The sequence below is a fragment of the Rhinatrema bivittatum genome, chromosome 4 (assembly GCF_901001135.1).
Source record: "Rhinatrema bivittatum chromosome 4, aRhiBiv1.1, whole genome shotgun sequence".
Taxonomy (NCBI): Eukaryota; Metazoa; Chordata; class Amphibia; order Gymnophiona; family Rhinatrematidae; genus Rhinatrema; species Rhinatrema bivittatum.
Window position 1 is genome coordinate 207507094 of NC_042618.1, and position 15822 is coordinate 207522915.

General features: G+C 43.6%; 1 protein-coding gene across 1 annotated transcript in view; it reads left to right on the forward strand.

Moving 5' to 3' along the window:
* The window catches only part of RHOA (ras homolog family member A), a 103906-nt gene extending 88325 nt beyond the window's left edge, over positions 1-15581 (forward strand). Inside the window, exon 5 of the mRNA XM_029599627.1 lies at positions 14198-15581. Within this exon, the coding sequence (XP_029455487.1) occupies positions 14198-14371 (174 nt within the window). The 3' untranslated portion in view covers positions 14372-15581. The remainder of the gene's footprint in view (positions 1-14197) is intronic.
* Positions 15582-15822: the final 241 nt, after the last annotated feature.

A 15822-nucleotide genomic window follows, 5' to 3' on the forward strand; every position in this document is an offset into this window, starting at 1 on the left:
GTGTAATGCCCCACCCTTTATTGCACAGTTAAAATCCAAGCTGCAGCATTGGCAACCTCTTCCTTTATCATTGATGGAACGGTTAATCTGTTTAAAATGTTCATTTTTCCAAAATTGTTGTATATGTTGCAATTATTGCCAATACATATCTTAAAAAAGGACCTGCAGATGATGTCTAAATTTCTCTGGCAGTGATGCAGGCCACGATTCCATTTGACCCAATTTATGGGTATTTGGGAGGCTGGAGCCGTGGGGCATCCAGACCTAGAAAAAGTACAATTAAGCATGCCAGCTGCGCTATCTACAGGATTGGTTTTTGGATTCTGATCATTTCACTCCATTAGAGAGAGAGAGACATCTTTTCCATCCGGTACATCTCTGTTTCTTATTACATGCAAGTAGTGTCAAACTGCAGACTAGAATAAAAACTGCAGATTTTGTTTTTAGCAGTGAGGAAAACCTGCCAGTATCTGTGTGAGCAATTGGGACATTCCTTTACTTTGTTTCCCTATTTGCAAATTCAAAGTAATTTGAACTTTACCTCCGGAACTCAATATGCAGTCTTTAATTCTCTTTTTTTTATTTGAAAATTTGTATTGGTCACAGATAAGTACAAACACTGTGCAATATGCATTTCTAAAAATAAAGGTAATAGCAACCAAAAAACTTTTTGTTGAGACATCTTCCCCCCCTCCCTTTCCCCCTTCATGCTACCCTTAACCATGACACAGACCTGTCAAGAAAAAGATAGGAATCAGCATACAAATTCTGAATAAAATACATAGTTATCTAGGATTCCTCCAGAGTTGGAGACCAATCAACAGATTGTCAGCTTACAAAATATGAAGCCCAGGAGTCTTATATAACAGAATGGCACAGATGTAAAACAGTTTTAATGGTGGTTATATGTAGGGGACCCAAGTCTTTAATTCTTGGGCAGCAAAGGAGATCACGCAACTTAGTCAGATCAACAGTGGAGTGCCTCAGGGATCTGTATTGGGACCCTTACTGTTCAATATATTTATAAATGATCTGGAAAGAAATACGACGAGTGAGATAATCAAATTTGCAGATGACACAAAATTGTTCAGAGTAGTTAAATCACAAGCAGATTGTGATAAATTGCAGGAAGACCTTGTGAGACTGGAAAATTGGGCATCCAAATGGCAGATGAAATTTAATGTGGATAAGTGCAAGGTGATGCATATAGGGAAAAATAACCCATGCTATAATTACACAATGTTGGGTTCCATATTAGGTGCTACAACCCAAGAAAGAGATCTAGGCGTCATAGTGGATAACACATTGAAATCGTCGGTACAGTGTGCTGTGGCAGTCAAAAAAGCAAACAGAATGTTGGGAATTATTAGAAAGGGAATGGTGAATAAAACGGAAAATGTCATAATGCCTCTGTATCGCTCCATGGTGAGACTGCACCTTGAATACTGTGTACAATTCTGGTCGCCGCATCACAAAAAAGATATAATTGCGATGGAGAAGGTACAGAGAAGGGCTACCAAAATGATAAGGGGAATGGAACAACTCCCCTATGAGGAAAGACTAAAGAGGTTAGGACTTTTCAGCTTGGAGAAGAGACGACTGAGGGGGGATATGATAGAGGTGTTTAAAATCATGAGAGGTCTAGAACGGGTAGATGTGAATCGGTTATTTACTCTTTCGGATAATAGAAAGACTAGGGGGCACTCCATGAAGTTAGCATGGGGCACATTTAAAACTAATTGGAGAAAGTTCTTTTTTACTCAACGCACAATTAAACTCTGGAATTTGTTGCCAGAGAATGTGGTTAGTGCAGTTAGTATAGCTGTGTTTAAAAAAGGATTGGATAAGTTCTTGGAGGAGAAGTCCATTACCTGCTATTAAGTTCACTTTGCTAATGGCAGTGGCTATTCTCTATGGTTACATGGAATAGACTTAGTTTTTGGGTACTTGCCAGGTTCTTATGGCCTGGATTGGCCACTGTTGGAAACAGGATGCTGGGCTTGATGGACCCTTGGTCTGACCCAGTATGGCATTTTCTTATGTTCTTAAGTGTGTATGGGAAGCTGCGGACATTCATAGAACTACAGCAGGAATTTGGTTTGGCAGCTAAGGATTTTTTTTTGTTTATCTACAACTTTGATATTATGTTGGAGGCTTGGGACATTCTCATTTGATGGAGGCCTTTTCTATTTGTCTTGAGGAATAATTTCAGATTAGGGATTATAAGTGAGTGAGAGTTTCTAGACTGTATAAGTCCTTTCTTACCATTCGCTTGCCCCTTGGATCTGGTCCTCTGCTGGATCAGTGGAACAGAGATCTATCTATTAGGTTTACAGCTGCCCAATTGCGTGGAGGTTTTAAACTTATTAAAACTCTAATAGTTAATGCGGGATTAAGGGAAATGTAATTTAAAATTTTAAAATGTGTGTGTATATCTTCGGGTAGGGCCTTTAAATCGAGTTATGCAGCAACTGATATAAGTCAAAGATGTAAGATCAACAGGGGGACACTTGGCCATGTTTTTTGGACCTATGAAGTATTTAAAAGGTTCTGGAATGGCATTAAAGATTTCCTTGAATTAATTCTTGGACAAAATATTGTTTTCCACCTGGAAGGGGTTCTTTTTGATGACCCCATGTCATTTCATATTCAAGGTAACAGGATTCTTGTACATAAGGCCTGAGTTGTTGGGGGAAAAAGAACATTCTCATGATGTGGAAATCTGATGAAGCTCCAAATGTTTGGGTATGAAGGAATGCTTTCCACATTGTTTCTGGAAAAAATGGCTACAGGCCAGCCAATGAAACGCAGGAAGTACTTTCTGGAGGCATGGACTGTGTATCTTCAGGTATTACTTACTAATATTAGTAGTTCGGTATTGAATAACTTGCCATTGTGATGGAGTGTTTTAAGGCCTCCAGCCACTGGAAGCCAGTGTGGGCTAAAACCCATGCCATGTTTCAGGTCCCACCTGCTCACCCCCAAGAAGATAAATTGCCTGTTGTCTGGTTCACAAATGTGTTTGAAGAAGGTTCTGTCCACTAGTAGCACTTCCCAACAGGCTCTCTGGCCCTGCACAAAAGTAGAGATGCAGTACTCTGAGCATGGGAGGTCTCAGTAAGCATTCTACCAAAGTAAAGAGGAGAAGCCTGGAGTTACTACTGGTAAAGATGAATGCAATTGCAGTGTGGGGAGGGGTGGAGGGTGGGAGAGGGAGATTTTGGGGGGGGGGGGGGGGGGGCTGAGAGGGTCCTGAAAGACGGGATGGGGATAGAGAGAAGTGCTGGTGTGTGGGAGAATCTGCTTAATATTTTATTGTCCTAGCTTCTGTCCACTGAAGTAAATCCAGTATTTACTTGGAAAAATGAGCCATTTTTCCAACCAATTTTCTCTTGTTTTTGTTCTTGTCATAATAAACTGTTGTGTCCCGGTCATGCAAGGCCCACGCCCGGGCCTACTCATCCCTGGAGCTCAGCTGCCAGCTCCGGTTCACCTTCGCTCACGATGGTGGGCAGCCGCCTCCATCCCCGAGCGCCTGCAGCTACCTCTTCTGCTTCTGACTCCTGCGCAGTTCCTCTTGGCACCTGGCGGGTCTCCCTGTTCGGGCCGTGGAGTGATGCTGCCTTCCTTTGGGCTCTGGCTTAGGCGCGCGTATGTGCGCGCGCAACTTGTGCTCTTTTAAAGGGGCTGCGGCAGGAAAATAGCCCATGCCCTTAGATGATGACATCACTGGGCCTTTGTATAAAAGGCAGGGCCCAGCCACTTGTTCCCTGCCTTGGCAACAGGTCTCCACAATTGCTCCTGTACTTTGTTCCTGATTCCTGTCCCTGCGTGTTCCTTTGCTCCTCGTTCCTCGGACTGATTCTCTGATACTGACCCCTGCATCGCCTGGACTATGCCTGGACTGATTCTCTGGTATTGACCCCGGCTCATCTAGTCTACGTCTGATCTATTTCCTCGCTCTGACCTATGCTTCGCTCCTGGTACTGTGCCTTCCTGCCGCCTGCCCTGACTCCAGCTTGCCTTGGACCCCTCTTGTCTCCTACAGACCTGGCCTCTCAGGCTTCGGCCTATCTTTACTGGACGCCCCCTGTTCTCCTTTGTACCTGTTGTCGTCTGGGTCTCTGGAACCCTGCCTCGTCCGGAGTGCCTCAGCCTTCCAATACCTCTGCTGGTCTCTGGCATACCCTTGTCTACATCAACTAGGAGTCATCTCACGGAGGCCAGTCCAGCCGGCCCTGCCACCCGAGGGCTCAATCTAAGGGGAACGTGGGCTGGTATTGGCGAAGCTCCAGTTGACCTCTGTCTTCTAGCCTGCTCTGCCACCCGACTGTGGGGACCCATAGGGCTTGCCCTGTGGGTAGCACCAACCCCACCTTGGGCCAAGGGTCCACCATCAGCGCAACATAAACCCTGATAAATTCAGGGAAAAATAAAGAATAATAAAAATGAAGGTTCCTAAATACAAGAAATCAACAAAGGGGATTTTGATGTCCGTGGGACCAACTGTGACAACCATTATTCCATCACATCTTGGTGACTGGAATGAAAATAGCCCTTCAGTGATTATTGAAACTATTTAGTCCTGGATGTGAGCCTCATTTCGAACTTTGCTTCAAATGACTCAACAGACACCTCCATCAGGGTTTTAGGAGCTCATAGCAGTGTGGCCTCAACCCAGGGGATATGGTCCTTAACGGACAGTTTTCCTAGAGGTACATTCTGTTCATATGCTATAAAGCTTTCTTTCTCCTTCAGGTGGACAATGAAGTAGTCATGTTTTTTGTAAATAAGCAAGGAGGCATAGGCTCTCTTGCTCTCCATCAGGCGGCTTTATGAATTTGGGTGTGGAATGTCAGTCATGGAGTTCATCTGTAAGTGACATAGCTTCCAGAAACCCTAAACACTCTGGTGGATCATTTCAGCAGAGTCTTTGGATCAATGAGTGGGATCAGCCAACAGTCGACTTGTTTTGCTTCGGAGAGCTATAGAAAAATCAATACTTCCAAGCAAGTTCAGTTCAGCTCCCAATGCTTTTCTACTGTACTGAATACCATTCTTCTATATGCATATCAACCAATCCTGTTTTAAACTGCAAGGACAATCTAGAGAATGTTTTGGAACTGCAAGAGTAATAGAGAAGGTACAAGATTTAGGAGTAGTACTGGATGGTTACTCGGAGTTGGGATAGCGTATCGCTGGAGTGTCACAAAGAGCTTTTTTGAAACTACGACAATTGCATAAATTATGGCCTTTACTGAGTGTGCCTTCAATTCATCTGATGAATTACTGTAATGCACTGTTTTTGGGTTTGCCAGAAATACATTTTTCAGTACAAAATATGATGGCAAAGATCATTTATGGTTGCCCAAGAAGAAGTAGTGCAGCCCCATTGTAACATCAACTTCACTAGCTTCCAGTGAAGTGCCGTATTGAATTTAAAGTGACTGTATTGATTTTTAAGGCATTGAGAGATAAAGGAGCTGGGTATCTAATGCAACTGTTGGCATATTTCCCAAAAAGGGATTTAAGATCAGTAAACACTGGCCTGTTGCAGATTCCATCAAGGAAGGAAGTACGTAAAGGAGGAAGTCATAAATTAAGGTTCTCAGTTGGATGCATGGAGCCTTACAATCTCTTGCCAAGGGAGATTCATTTGGAAACAAACTATTGTTTAGGAAGAAAGTTAAAACTTAGCTTTTTCCAAATGATTAATTAAAACAGTTATGTGAACTGAGGTAAAGAGATGGAAGGAATGTCAATTTCCCATTTACTTTTCTGATTGTTTATTTTTTAATGTTTACATGGTTCTAATTTATTTTAACTGTTTTAATTTCTTATATTTAAAAGTTTGTTGTAAACCGCCTTGGGTAGCTGTATTAGTCTGATTGGTGCAGTATATAAGTAATAAATGAAATGAAAAAAAAAAAGAATTTCATTGCTCCAGCATGACCAAAGCAGGAGTGATTCCCCTACCTCATCTAGTTGTCCGAGCAGCCTATGATCATTAGGGACTTCTCCATCCCTCATGCAAGAAGATGGACAACACCTGCCATCCAAATTTTCCTCTTTAGTCCTTCACAGCACAGATGTTGAATGCTCAATAGTTTCCTCCCTGCTCTTTCCAAACGAAGTGGAAGATGTCTTGATCTCGCCAGGAAGCCTTTGTTTAGAAAGTCTTATAGCTTCAAATGGAAGATGTTTTCAGCCTGGTATCAGGTCAGCTTTCTAGACTTGTAGCCCAAGGGTCTTATTCATCTGCTTGTTTTCCCTTTCTTTGTCTTTTTAGTATATCCTCTGTGAAAGTATACCTCTATTGCCATTCTGACATTCCATCAGCAAGTAGATGAAGCACTGATATACGTACATCTTTTTGGATCCAGACTTATGAAAGAATTGTGCATTTTAAAGTTCCTGATTGTGACTGCTTCAATAAGGGAAATCATTAGAGTCCTGAATTTGTTCAGCCCCCATGCCAATCTGAGAAATTATCAAAATGTTCTCTCTCCCCCCCCCCAATCAGGGAAACATCTCAATGTTCACAATATGAACTGTCTGCGCTTTGGCAACTACATGATACATGAAGAACTAAATGTGAACCAGCCCCCATCATAAACCAAGAGGAAAAAATGTATTTTCCCATCATCAGATGCCTGGACAGCAGATAAAGGGATGATAGCAGTCCACACTCTACTGGTGGGGCTGGGTTTTGCTTACTTAGTAAGAGCTCAGTGTACAGATCTCAACTTCAGGTTCCCAAGTTGAGGCCTGCTTGTCAATGGGAAAAGGAAGTTTGCTTACCTGTAAACAGAGTTCTCCATAGGAGGAATTAGCATTGCTCATTTCCCATCCGCCTCCCTGGAGAGTCAACTATGTTGTTAAAGCTTAATAAACTCTGAAATGGACTGAGGGGCTCATGAGGCAGTGCGCATGCAGGAATTACTGCTCATGCTCAATAAGTCTTTTACTGAGCTTTGAGAGATGGGTCTGTTTAGTGCCGTTGGATGAATTCGCTCACATGTCATGGCTAATTCATCCTGTTGTATATGGAAAACCTTGTTTAAGGGTAAGCTAACTTTTTTTCGAAAGTGAACTTGTGTGCTCAAATTCCCTTTGAAAATATTCAGATAATTTGGCTGAGTTTATATTTGCATAAAGTTACACTCCGCTTTTTCTGAAGAGGAGGTGTATGTAAACATTTTTTTAAAAATCTAGAACGTATGAATGGAAGTGCTGTGTCTGCCCCAGAACACCTAGTTTTCTCATGCCTACCCTACACATTCTGCCCAGCCTCTGTCCACACTCTCTCTGCCCCAGCTTCTCTTGTGCTCTCCCCCACACTCTCCCAGCCTCTACTTCTCCACACTCTGGCCCAGATCCTTTCTCAGTCTTCCACTCTTTTAGCAATCTCTTAAACTCATCCCCACCCGCCCCCATGCTGTTTATTATCCTGCCTGTGCCGTTTCCTTCAATATCCAGTGCCTATTAGCTATTCAGTAGGTAGGTAACTTCTGGTACTGTAAATAAGAAAAAACAAGTTTTTTTAAAATTATATTTACTCTTGTTGGGGTAGTTTCCCTTTTATGTTGGATGTCCCAGTTTGCAGGAGTGACTGAGCCCTGAGCTGGTTGAGGGCTTGTGGCTCTCTGATGTGGATTTTTTGTTTTGGTTTTGTTAATTGTGTTTCATCACCTAGGTAGGGGAAAGAGGCTTTGGGATTCATGTCAGTGAGCTTGCCACTGAGAGAGGCAAAGAGAAAGCAGCTGGAGCACTCTCGATCGACTCTTGCTGTTGACGTTTTGAAGAGGTCCTTGGACAGCTGCATAGCCACCCATGGAAAACCCAAAAGTGAAGAATGGTGTTACTGTCAGCTGTCTGATGCAGGCAGGAGCAGCTGGAGAGAGAGAAGTGATGGAACATGTTTGTTGGCTCCTGCTGCTCAGAGTGATCGGAGAAATGGTCAGCAGCAAACCTGGGAACTCTACCAGCTGCCCTATCCTAGCAGCATGAGTATTTTTTAAACTCTCAGGTCAGCAGTTTTCCAGGGAGTAAAGAGCTGCATTTTCCTAGCATGTAGCAGATGGACTCAAAACAAGTGGGTATAGTGTGCTCATGCTAGCAGTTGGAGACGGATCTGACGTCAGCACGGGTACATATACCCCCGCAGGAAGTGCAGCAATTCAGTAATTTCCGTCTCCAAAGCAGTTTGGAGCTACCTTACGCTCGCTGAGCGTTTTTCCAAATTATAACGACTAAATTCTTAGAAGAAATCCTACCTGGACGATTGGCTGATCAGGGCGAAGTCACCGGAGGAGAGCCACCAGGCAACCAACAGAGTGATAGCTCTTCTGGAAAGCCTAGGATGGGTAGTAAACTTGAACAAGAGTTCCCTACAGCCTTCTCAGTTGCTGGAATACCTAGGGGTCCGATTCGACACCCAGGAAGACGAGGTCAGTCTGACCCCCAAGAGGAGAGCAAAGCTCCGGAATCGTCTACAGGCCCTGCTGAGCACCACCCGGCCCACAGCTTGGGATTACCTACAGGTCCGAGGCCTTATGGCATCCACTCTGGAGGTGATATCATGGGCGCGGGCCCATATGAGACCGTTACAACGCGCCCTCCTATCTCGGTGGAGCCCGCGATCACAGAACTACACCGTTACACCTATCTCTACCAGCCAGAGTGCGGAATCAGATACAGTGGTGGTTGCAGCCCGGCCACATGAGCCGGGGGTCAAGAATGTCCTCCCCAACCTGGACCCTGCTCACTACAGATGCCAGCCTGAACGGATGGGGAGCACACTGCGAAGAACTCACTGCCCAAGGGCGGTGGAACAGAGAAGAGTCGAGGTGGAACATCAACCGACTGGAGGCACGGGCAGTCAGGCTAGCATGCCTGCGATTTGCCCACAGACTTCGAAACAGAGCGGTCAGAGTGATGTCGGACAACGCCACCACGGTGGCATACATCAACCGACAGGGCGGAACCAGAAGCCAACAGGTATCCCTAGAAATAGCCCCCCCTGATGACTTGGGCGGAAGCAAATCTCCAGGACATCTCCGCCGTCCACATCGCCGGGAAGGACAACACCACGGCAGACTTCCTCAGCAGAGAAAGCCTAAATCCAGGGGAATGGCAGCTGTCGCCCGCAGCTTTCCAGATGATTGTGGATCAGTGGAGGACGCCGGGCATGGACCTACTAGCGGACAGGTCCAACACTCAAGTGCCGAGATATTTCAGCCGCAGGCGGGATCCTCTATCCCAGGGGATCGATGCCCTGGTACAGCCATGGCCTCAGGGGATCCTGCTATATGCCTTTCCTCCATGGCCCCTGCTGGGCGCCATTATACACGAGATTCAGTGGCACAGAGGCCTAGTTCTTCTAGTGGCCCCGGACTGGCCAAGAAGACCCTGGTACGCCGACATAAGAAGACTACTGGAAGGGACTCCGTTTCCCCTGCCTCCACACAGGGGCCTGCTGCGGCAAGGTCCCATCCTCCACGAGGATCCAGCTCAATTCTCTCTTACGGTCTGGCCATTGAGAGGGCTAGACTGAAGAAAAGAGGATACTTGGGGCCGGTAATAGATACACTCCTCCGAGCGCGCAAGTTCTCCACATCACTAACATATATAGGGATCTGGAGAGTATTTGAAGCCTGGTGCGAAACTCACAGCACCGATCCACATGCCGCTAAAATCCCTATCATTTGGATTTCCTGCAAGATGGCCTTCAGAAGGGTTTGTCCCTCAATTCCATCAAGGTTCAAGTGGCAGCGCTATCCTGCTACGGTCCCCGGAGTGACGGCAACAGCATCGCCACACATCCAGATGTTTCACGTTTCCTGAAAGGAGTCAAACACATTCGCCCGCCACTGAAGTGGCCAGTGCCCCTGTGGAACCTCAACCTAGTCTTGGAATTCCTAGCGGGACACGCCTTCAGACCACTTCGAGGCCTGTCCCTCCGTTTGTTAACCTTGAAGATGGTGTTCTTGCTGGCCCTATGCTCAGCACGCCGCATCTCAGAGCTACAAGCGCTGTCCTGCCGTGATCCGTTTCTCAGGATCACCCCAGAGGCTATTCATCTTCGCACGGTTCCTTCCTTCTTACCCAAAGTAGTCTCACAATTCCACCTCAACCAAACCATATCCTTGCCTACCACGGAAGGTTTGGAGAAGTCTGAAGAAGGTCGAATACTATGCCATCTTGACATCGGCAGGCTGCTGTCCAGATACCTGGAAATGTCAGAAGCAGTACGAAAGACGGACCACCTGTTCGTCCTTCACAGCGGGAAGAAGCAAGGGGAAGCGGCCTCACGGGCAACCATCGCCCGCGGGATCAAAGAAGTTATCAAGGCAGCCTACGTGGAAGCGGAAAAACCACCGCCTCTACGGGTCAAGGCTCACTCTACCAGAGCGCAAGCGGCCTCTTGGGCAGAAACCAGGATGCTGTCGCCTGCAGAAATATGTAGAGCGGCGACGTGGTCCTCCCTCCATACCTTCTCCAGATTCTGTCGTCTGGATGTCCAGGCCAGGGAGGACACAGCATTTGCGAGGGCAATCCTGAACGGACCTCGGGCAGCCTCCCGCCCAGTCCGGGAGTAGCTTTTGTACATCCCACTTGTTTTGAGTCCATCTGCTACACGCTAGGAAATGTAGAGATTACTTACCTGATAATCTCGTTTTCCTTAGTGTATGCAGATGGACTCAGCATCCCGCCCGGCTGCCGGCATACATGGGGATTCACCGACTCACGGTAAGCCATGTTTTTCTTATAATAGGCCATCCACCCTGTCGGGTGTCGACGCCTTCCGGTTGAGAACACTGGCGGTCTCCAGCTACTATCAATCGGTCAGGGTAATCCTGTTCATTTAATCGATCGGTCAGTTACACATATATCCGTAAAGCTTTTGCAAGGAAGATTACTGAATTGCTGCACTTCCTGTGAGGGTATATGTACCCGTGCTGACGTCAGATCCGTCTCCAACTGCTAGCACGAGCACACTATACCCACTTGTTTTGAGTCCATCTGCATACACTAAGGAAAACGAGATTATCAGGTAAGTAATCTCTACATTTTTCTTCTTTGGATCTTCTCAAAGGATAAGCAGCATGGCAGCCCTCACACATGGGTGACATGATCATATGGAGCCTGGAATGGAACTTCAGATTTTCTAGAAACTTTGGACATGTGCAGTATTCCATAATATCACATGTCAATATCGGGGCCCCTTTAGACTTATCTTTTCCCCGTGGAACCCACAGATCAGTTTTTCTCTTCTTTGTGAGGATCCTTCAGATTCCTATGCAGGCAGGATTTGTTCATGGTTGAGCTCCAGTCTGTTCCCTTCAGTCATGTAAATAGGTTTTTTAAGTTTTCTTTTTCGACAGCCGTACGGTGTACCTCCTGCCACTGCTGCCAGTTCATAAGACATTTTTTCTTGGCAGCTTTGGAACCTTTACATCCATTATACTTACCTTGTTTTCTTGGTGTATAAGAACATAAGACATGCCATACTGAATCAGACCCGTGGTCCATCAAGCCCCACTTGGGGTAACCTACACAGAGCGGCAGTTACTACCATAAGCAAATATCTGGGCAGGCTGGATGGACCATTTGATTATCTGCTGTCATTACTACCTGTTTTCAAAAGTGCTCACTCCAGGTTGCTTCGAAGAAGAACCTAACAGATACTAATGGGGATATCCATTTCCTGTTCATTCCCAGCTTCTGGCAGTAAGAGGTGGTGATCCCAAGCCTGCCTGGCTGATAATTAATGGACCTATTATCCAGAAATTTGTACAAACCTTTTCTAAATCCAAGCTATGTTATTGGTTTTGACCACATCCTCCAACAACAAATTCCACAGCTTTATTTTGCATTAACTGGGAAAATACTTTCTTAAATTAGTTTTAAATCTCCCAGTTTCAGAGTGTCCCCTAGTACTATTTTGAAAAGGGTAAATAACCATTCCTGATTTACATGTTCCACACAACTGATGATTCTATAAACTTTTATTATATCTTTCATCTCTTCTCCAGCTGAAGAACCCTAACCTGTCAAGACTTTCTTCATAAGGAAGTATTCCATACCATTTGTCATTTTTGTTGCCTTTCTCTTTTCTAGTTTTGATATCTTTTTGAGGCAGGGAGACCAGGACTGTACACTTAAGGTGTGGTTACATCATGGATTTATACAGAGGCATTATGATTCTTTGCTTTTTATTCTGCATTCCTCTACAAATAATTCCTAACATTGTTTTTTTATGTTTGTTTATATTTCTATCTTGTAAAAAAAAAAGTACACTTGGATATCCAAATTCAAATTTCTCAAGACACAAAGGCTTAATATTCTTTTACCTCTTAAGGACCATCATGACACTGAAGTGGTGTTATGGGCTTTTTGGGCTTTGGACTATTTTTTTGAATGATTGTTTATATTTCTTGACAGCCTTTCTTGTACCAGAATACAACCCCAAGGGGTTTTCAATAATGAACATACTTCACATCATTAATCCAAAACACCAGAAATGAATATGTCAGTTAATGCCACATATATTGAAAAAATACAAAAACTGAATAAGGCCTACTAACTATTTGCATTTTTTATTGCTGTTGCACGCAGAGTTGACGATTTCAATGTTTTGTCCACAATGACTCCAAGATCCTGTTCTTGAGTAGTAACTCCTAATGTATCCCCAGTTGACCCTGTTGCCAGCTGTCTGGCTGTGGTCCTCTCTTCCTGCCAGTAGGTTTCTCTAATGGAACCAGAGTGCACATATGTGCTTGGCAGCACTGACAAATCACCTTTGCCCAACAACTAACAGGCAATGCAAAATAACTAAGATGGTCTTTCAGCAGAAAGGCTAGCAAGTCAGAATGTGCAAATTGTGCAATCATTTTATGTCCCTTTTTTTGATGGAGAATATTATACTTCAAAAACCAGAAAAGTTTTTGGAAGCAAATTCTCAATGTTTTTTTTCCTTCTGGGTGCCTTCTTTTATTTCATTGAACCACTTGTGCCTTTGTAAAGAGCAATACTGAATTACTTTTAGAGAAAATATGAAACCATATCTCCATGGTATGATAAAAATTGGTGTGAGTGAAAAACATAGAGATTAAATTGCTCTTAGTTCTGCTATGTTGAGGGCTTTTGGAGAAGTGCTTTCTCTTATGCAAACACAGAGCTGGGATGATCAGATACCAGGTATTTCAAGGTTGGCCATTGGCACTTCTGAGCAGGCCAGGAAATGTCTTTTCTAGTTCAGGAGTCTATAATGTGCATGTAATAGCTAGAAGCCCATGTGCATCAGCTTTTATAAAAGAATGTCCAACAATTAAAACAAAAAAAAAAATACAATCTAGGAAACTGTACAGTACTTGTATTCCTTGAGTTGTTTCATATCCATCTCCACTACTTAAATATGATCTTAACTACTCTGCTCTTCTCCAGGTTTCATTTCATCTATAGTCGCAGCTTCATTTCCACCTCAGAAATGGCAATATTAGGGTTACCTGCTGGATCCTGGCTTTACCTTGCTGCATTCAGGGAATTGCAGCCTTGTTTTTCTTAAGGAATGTAATTTTAAAAAATCTGAACTACAAGTCACTACATGAGGTGAAGTAAAACCATGACTGGATCAACCTGTCCTAAAAATCTTGAGCTAGTTGGCAATCCTAGGTCACATTGGCAAGAAATTGAGAGCCTGCATAAAGCCAAGGGCCTTTGATCCAACTAAAGAACTAACTGTTAGTAATTGTCCATGTTGCAACTCCATACTGAAATGGCAATTTCTAGTTTTTGAACTTTACAAATAGTGTGTTGGTTTGTTTGATACAGGACATTGCTGGGGAAATGATGATCCTATATGTTAGACTAATTCTATGTGTGTGATGAGAAGTATCTTTTGACATTAAAACAAGCAAGTCATGAGTGAGGTGAATGTATTTCACATTGAGTGCTTTTGTAAATGTAATTTTTCTAACCCTTTTGCATGCAGTGGAATAGTTCATCTACTGCTATGCACTAAACAGCCTCCCAGGTTAGAAACCAAATGCAAGAATGTATTGGTCAGGATAACTGAATATCCCCGGTGCTCTTATAACAAGACAATTGAGCATCCAATATTGTTTCTTACCTAGTATGACACGCTAGCTTATGAATGCCTGAGGGCTTATGTACTTTTTTATCTATTCCACAGGAGCCAGTGAAGCCTGAGGAAGGCCGGGATATGGCAAACAGGATTGGTGCATTCGGTTACATGGAGTGTTCAGCAAAGACTAAAGATGGTGTGAGAGAAGTTTTTGAAATGGCTACAAGAGCAGCCTTGCAAGCCAGGCGAGGAAAGAAGAAATCTGGGTGCCTTCTTATTTAAAAATACTAAAAGAACCCAAACAAAACAAAGCAAGAACCCAGTGAAACGAGGGCAGCCAAGAGCACCATTCTACTGTGCTGTCACATAAAACAACAAATCTGGAAGTAATGTTTATTAATCTTAGTGTCTGATTACTGGCCTTTTTCATTTATCTATGTTACTTACAGATTTTTAAAACCATCTTGCTACCAGTATTTAAAAGCCAGCCATGATTTTTCTTTATCTGTTTTTGTCTGTTTATAATAAATCCACTTTCTTAGCAACAATGCATCTGAACACACAAAATTTAACTTTGACATTCCTTTAGCAAGCATCCTGTGCACTCCTGAGGGAGGAGATCTGTACAAGTGGAATAATTAGCCAGTGAGAGAAATGTCAGACACACTCTCCCCCCTGCTAGAAAGCCCAGGCACAGATTAAGAAAGTCCAGTAACGGGTTGTGCTGTAACTACTGTCTAACTAACTTGTAATGTAGGGATTGCACCTGGCTTTCCCGCTTCCTGTATATGTGCCAGAGATCCTGTGATGGGGAAAGCTATTGCAAATTGGCAGCCTTCTCCTTTTTGTCCAGGGATTTATATTTTATTCAGAAGAACAGAGCTCTCTTATTGTGGTCTGGATTTAATTGGGTATACTTCTAGCTGCAGCTAGGTCTGTTTTGCCAAGGGGGATTGCAATCCTCGTTAACATGTCATGTATTAAAGCAAAAGATTGAATTCTATTACTTTACACTGAGAATATCATCAAAGCTTGCCGGCTGTGCAAGTCATTTTCATAGGTTTTAGTGTGACTGGTCAAAATAAAGACCCCTTACATATTAAAAACCTGTGAATCCTTGGTGAAGTATTCTTTCTGGTGTAGTGGATCCTGGTTCTGGCAGATTCTACATGTACTTTTGGTGTGGTCACATTTGGACAGAAAAGGGCTATAGTTTTACCCTTGAATGATAAGGGGCAAGTTGCTGTGAAACCATGTTGGAAATTTAAAAAGACAATTAAACATTTTCATGTTAGTTACATACTAGTTACTATGTAATTAGTGACACTTAGGGTATCATGTTACTGGAAATGAAAAAGCATGCCCAACAGTTTAGATGTAGGATTTTTTGCTGTAATCTGAACTTCCTAATACTGTTCCTTGTATTTTCTGCATAAGGGTGTGTTTATTTTTAAAGAGTGTATTTGAAAATAAAAAATTTAAATGGAAAAAATAGGGCTGTACAATGCCAATTGTTTTTTTGTATAAAGGCCATATATTTTATTACAGAAAGCTCCAATGAGAACTTCTCAACTTAAAAACCGTGATTGCAAATACCCATTCCCCACCCACCATGCCCTGGTAACTGGCAGTTTCAGTTTTAACTGAAAAATAAACCACCCAACCATCACTCCTCCACCACTGGCCTTTTACTGTCATTGTTCACTCCAGCCACTGTTTCAATTTCTTTCGGC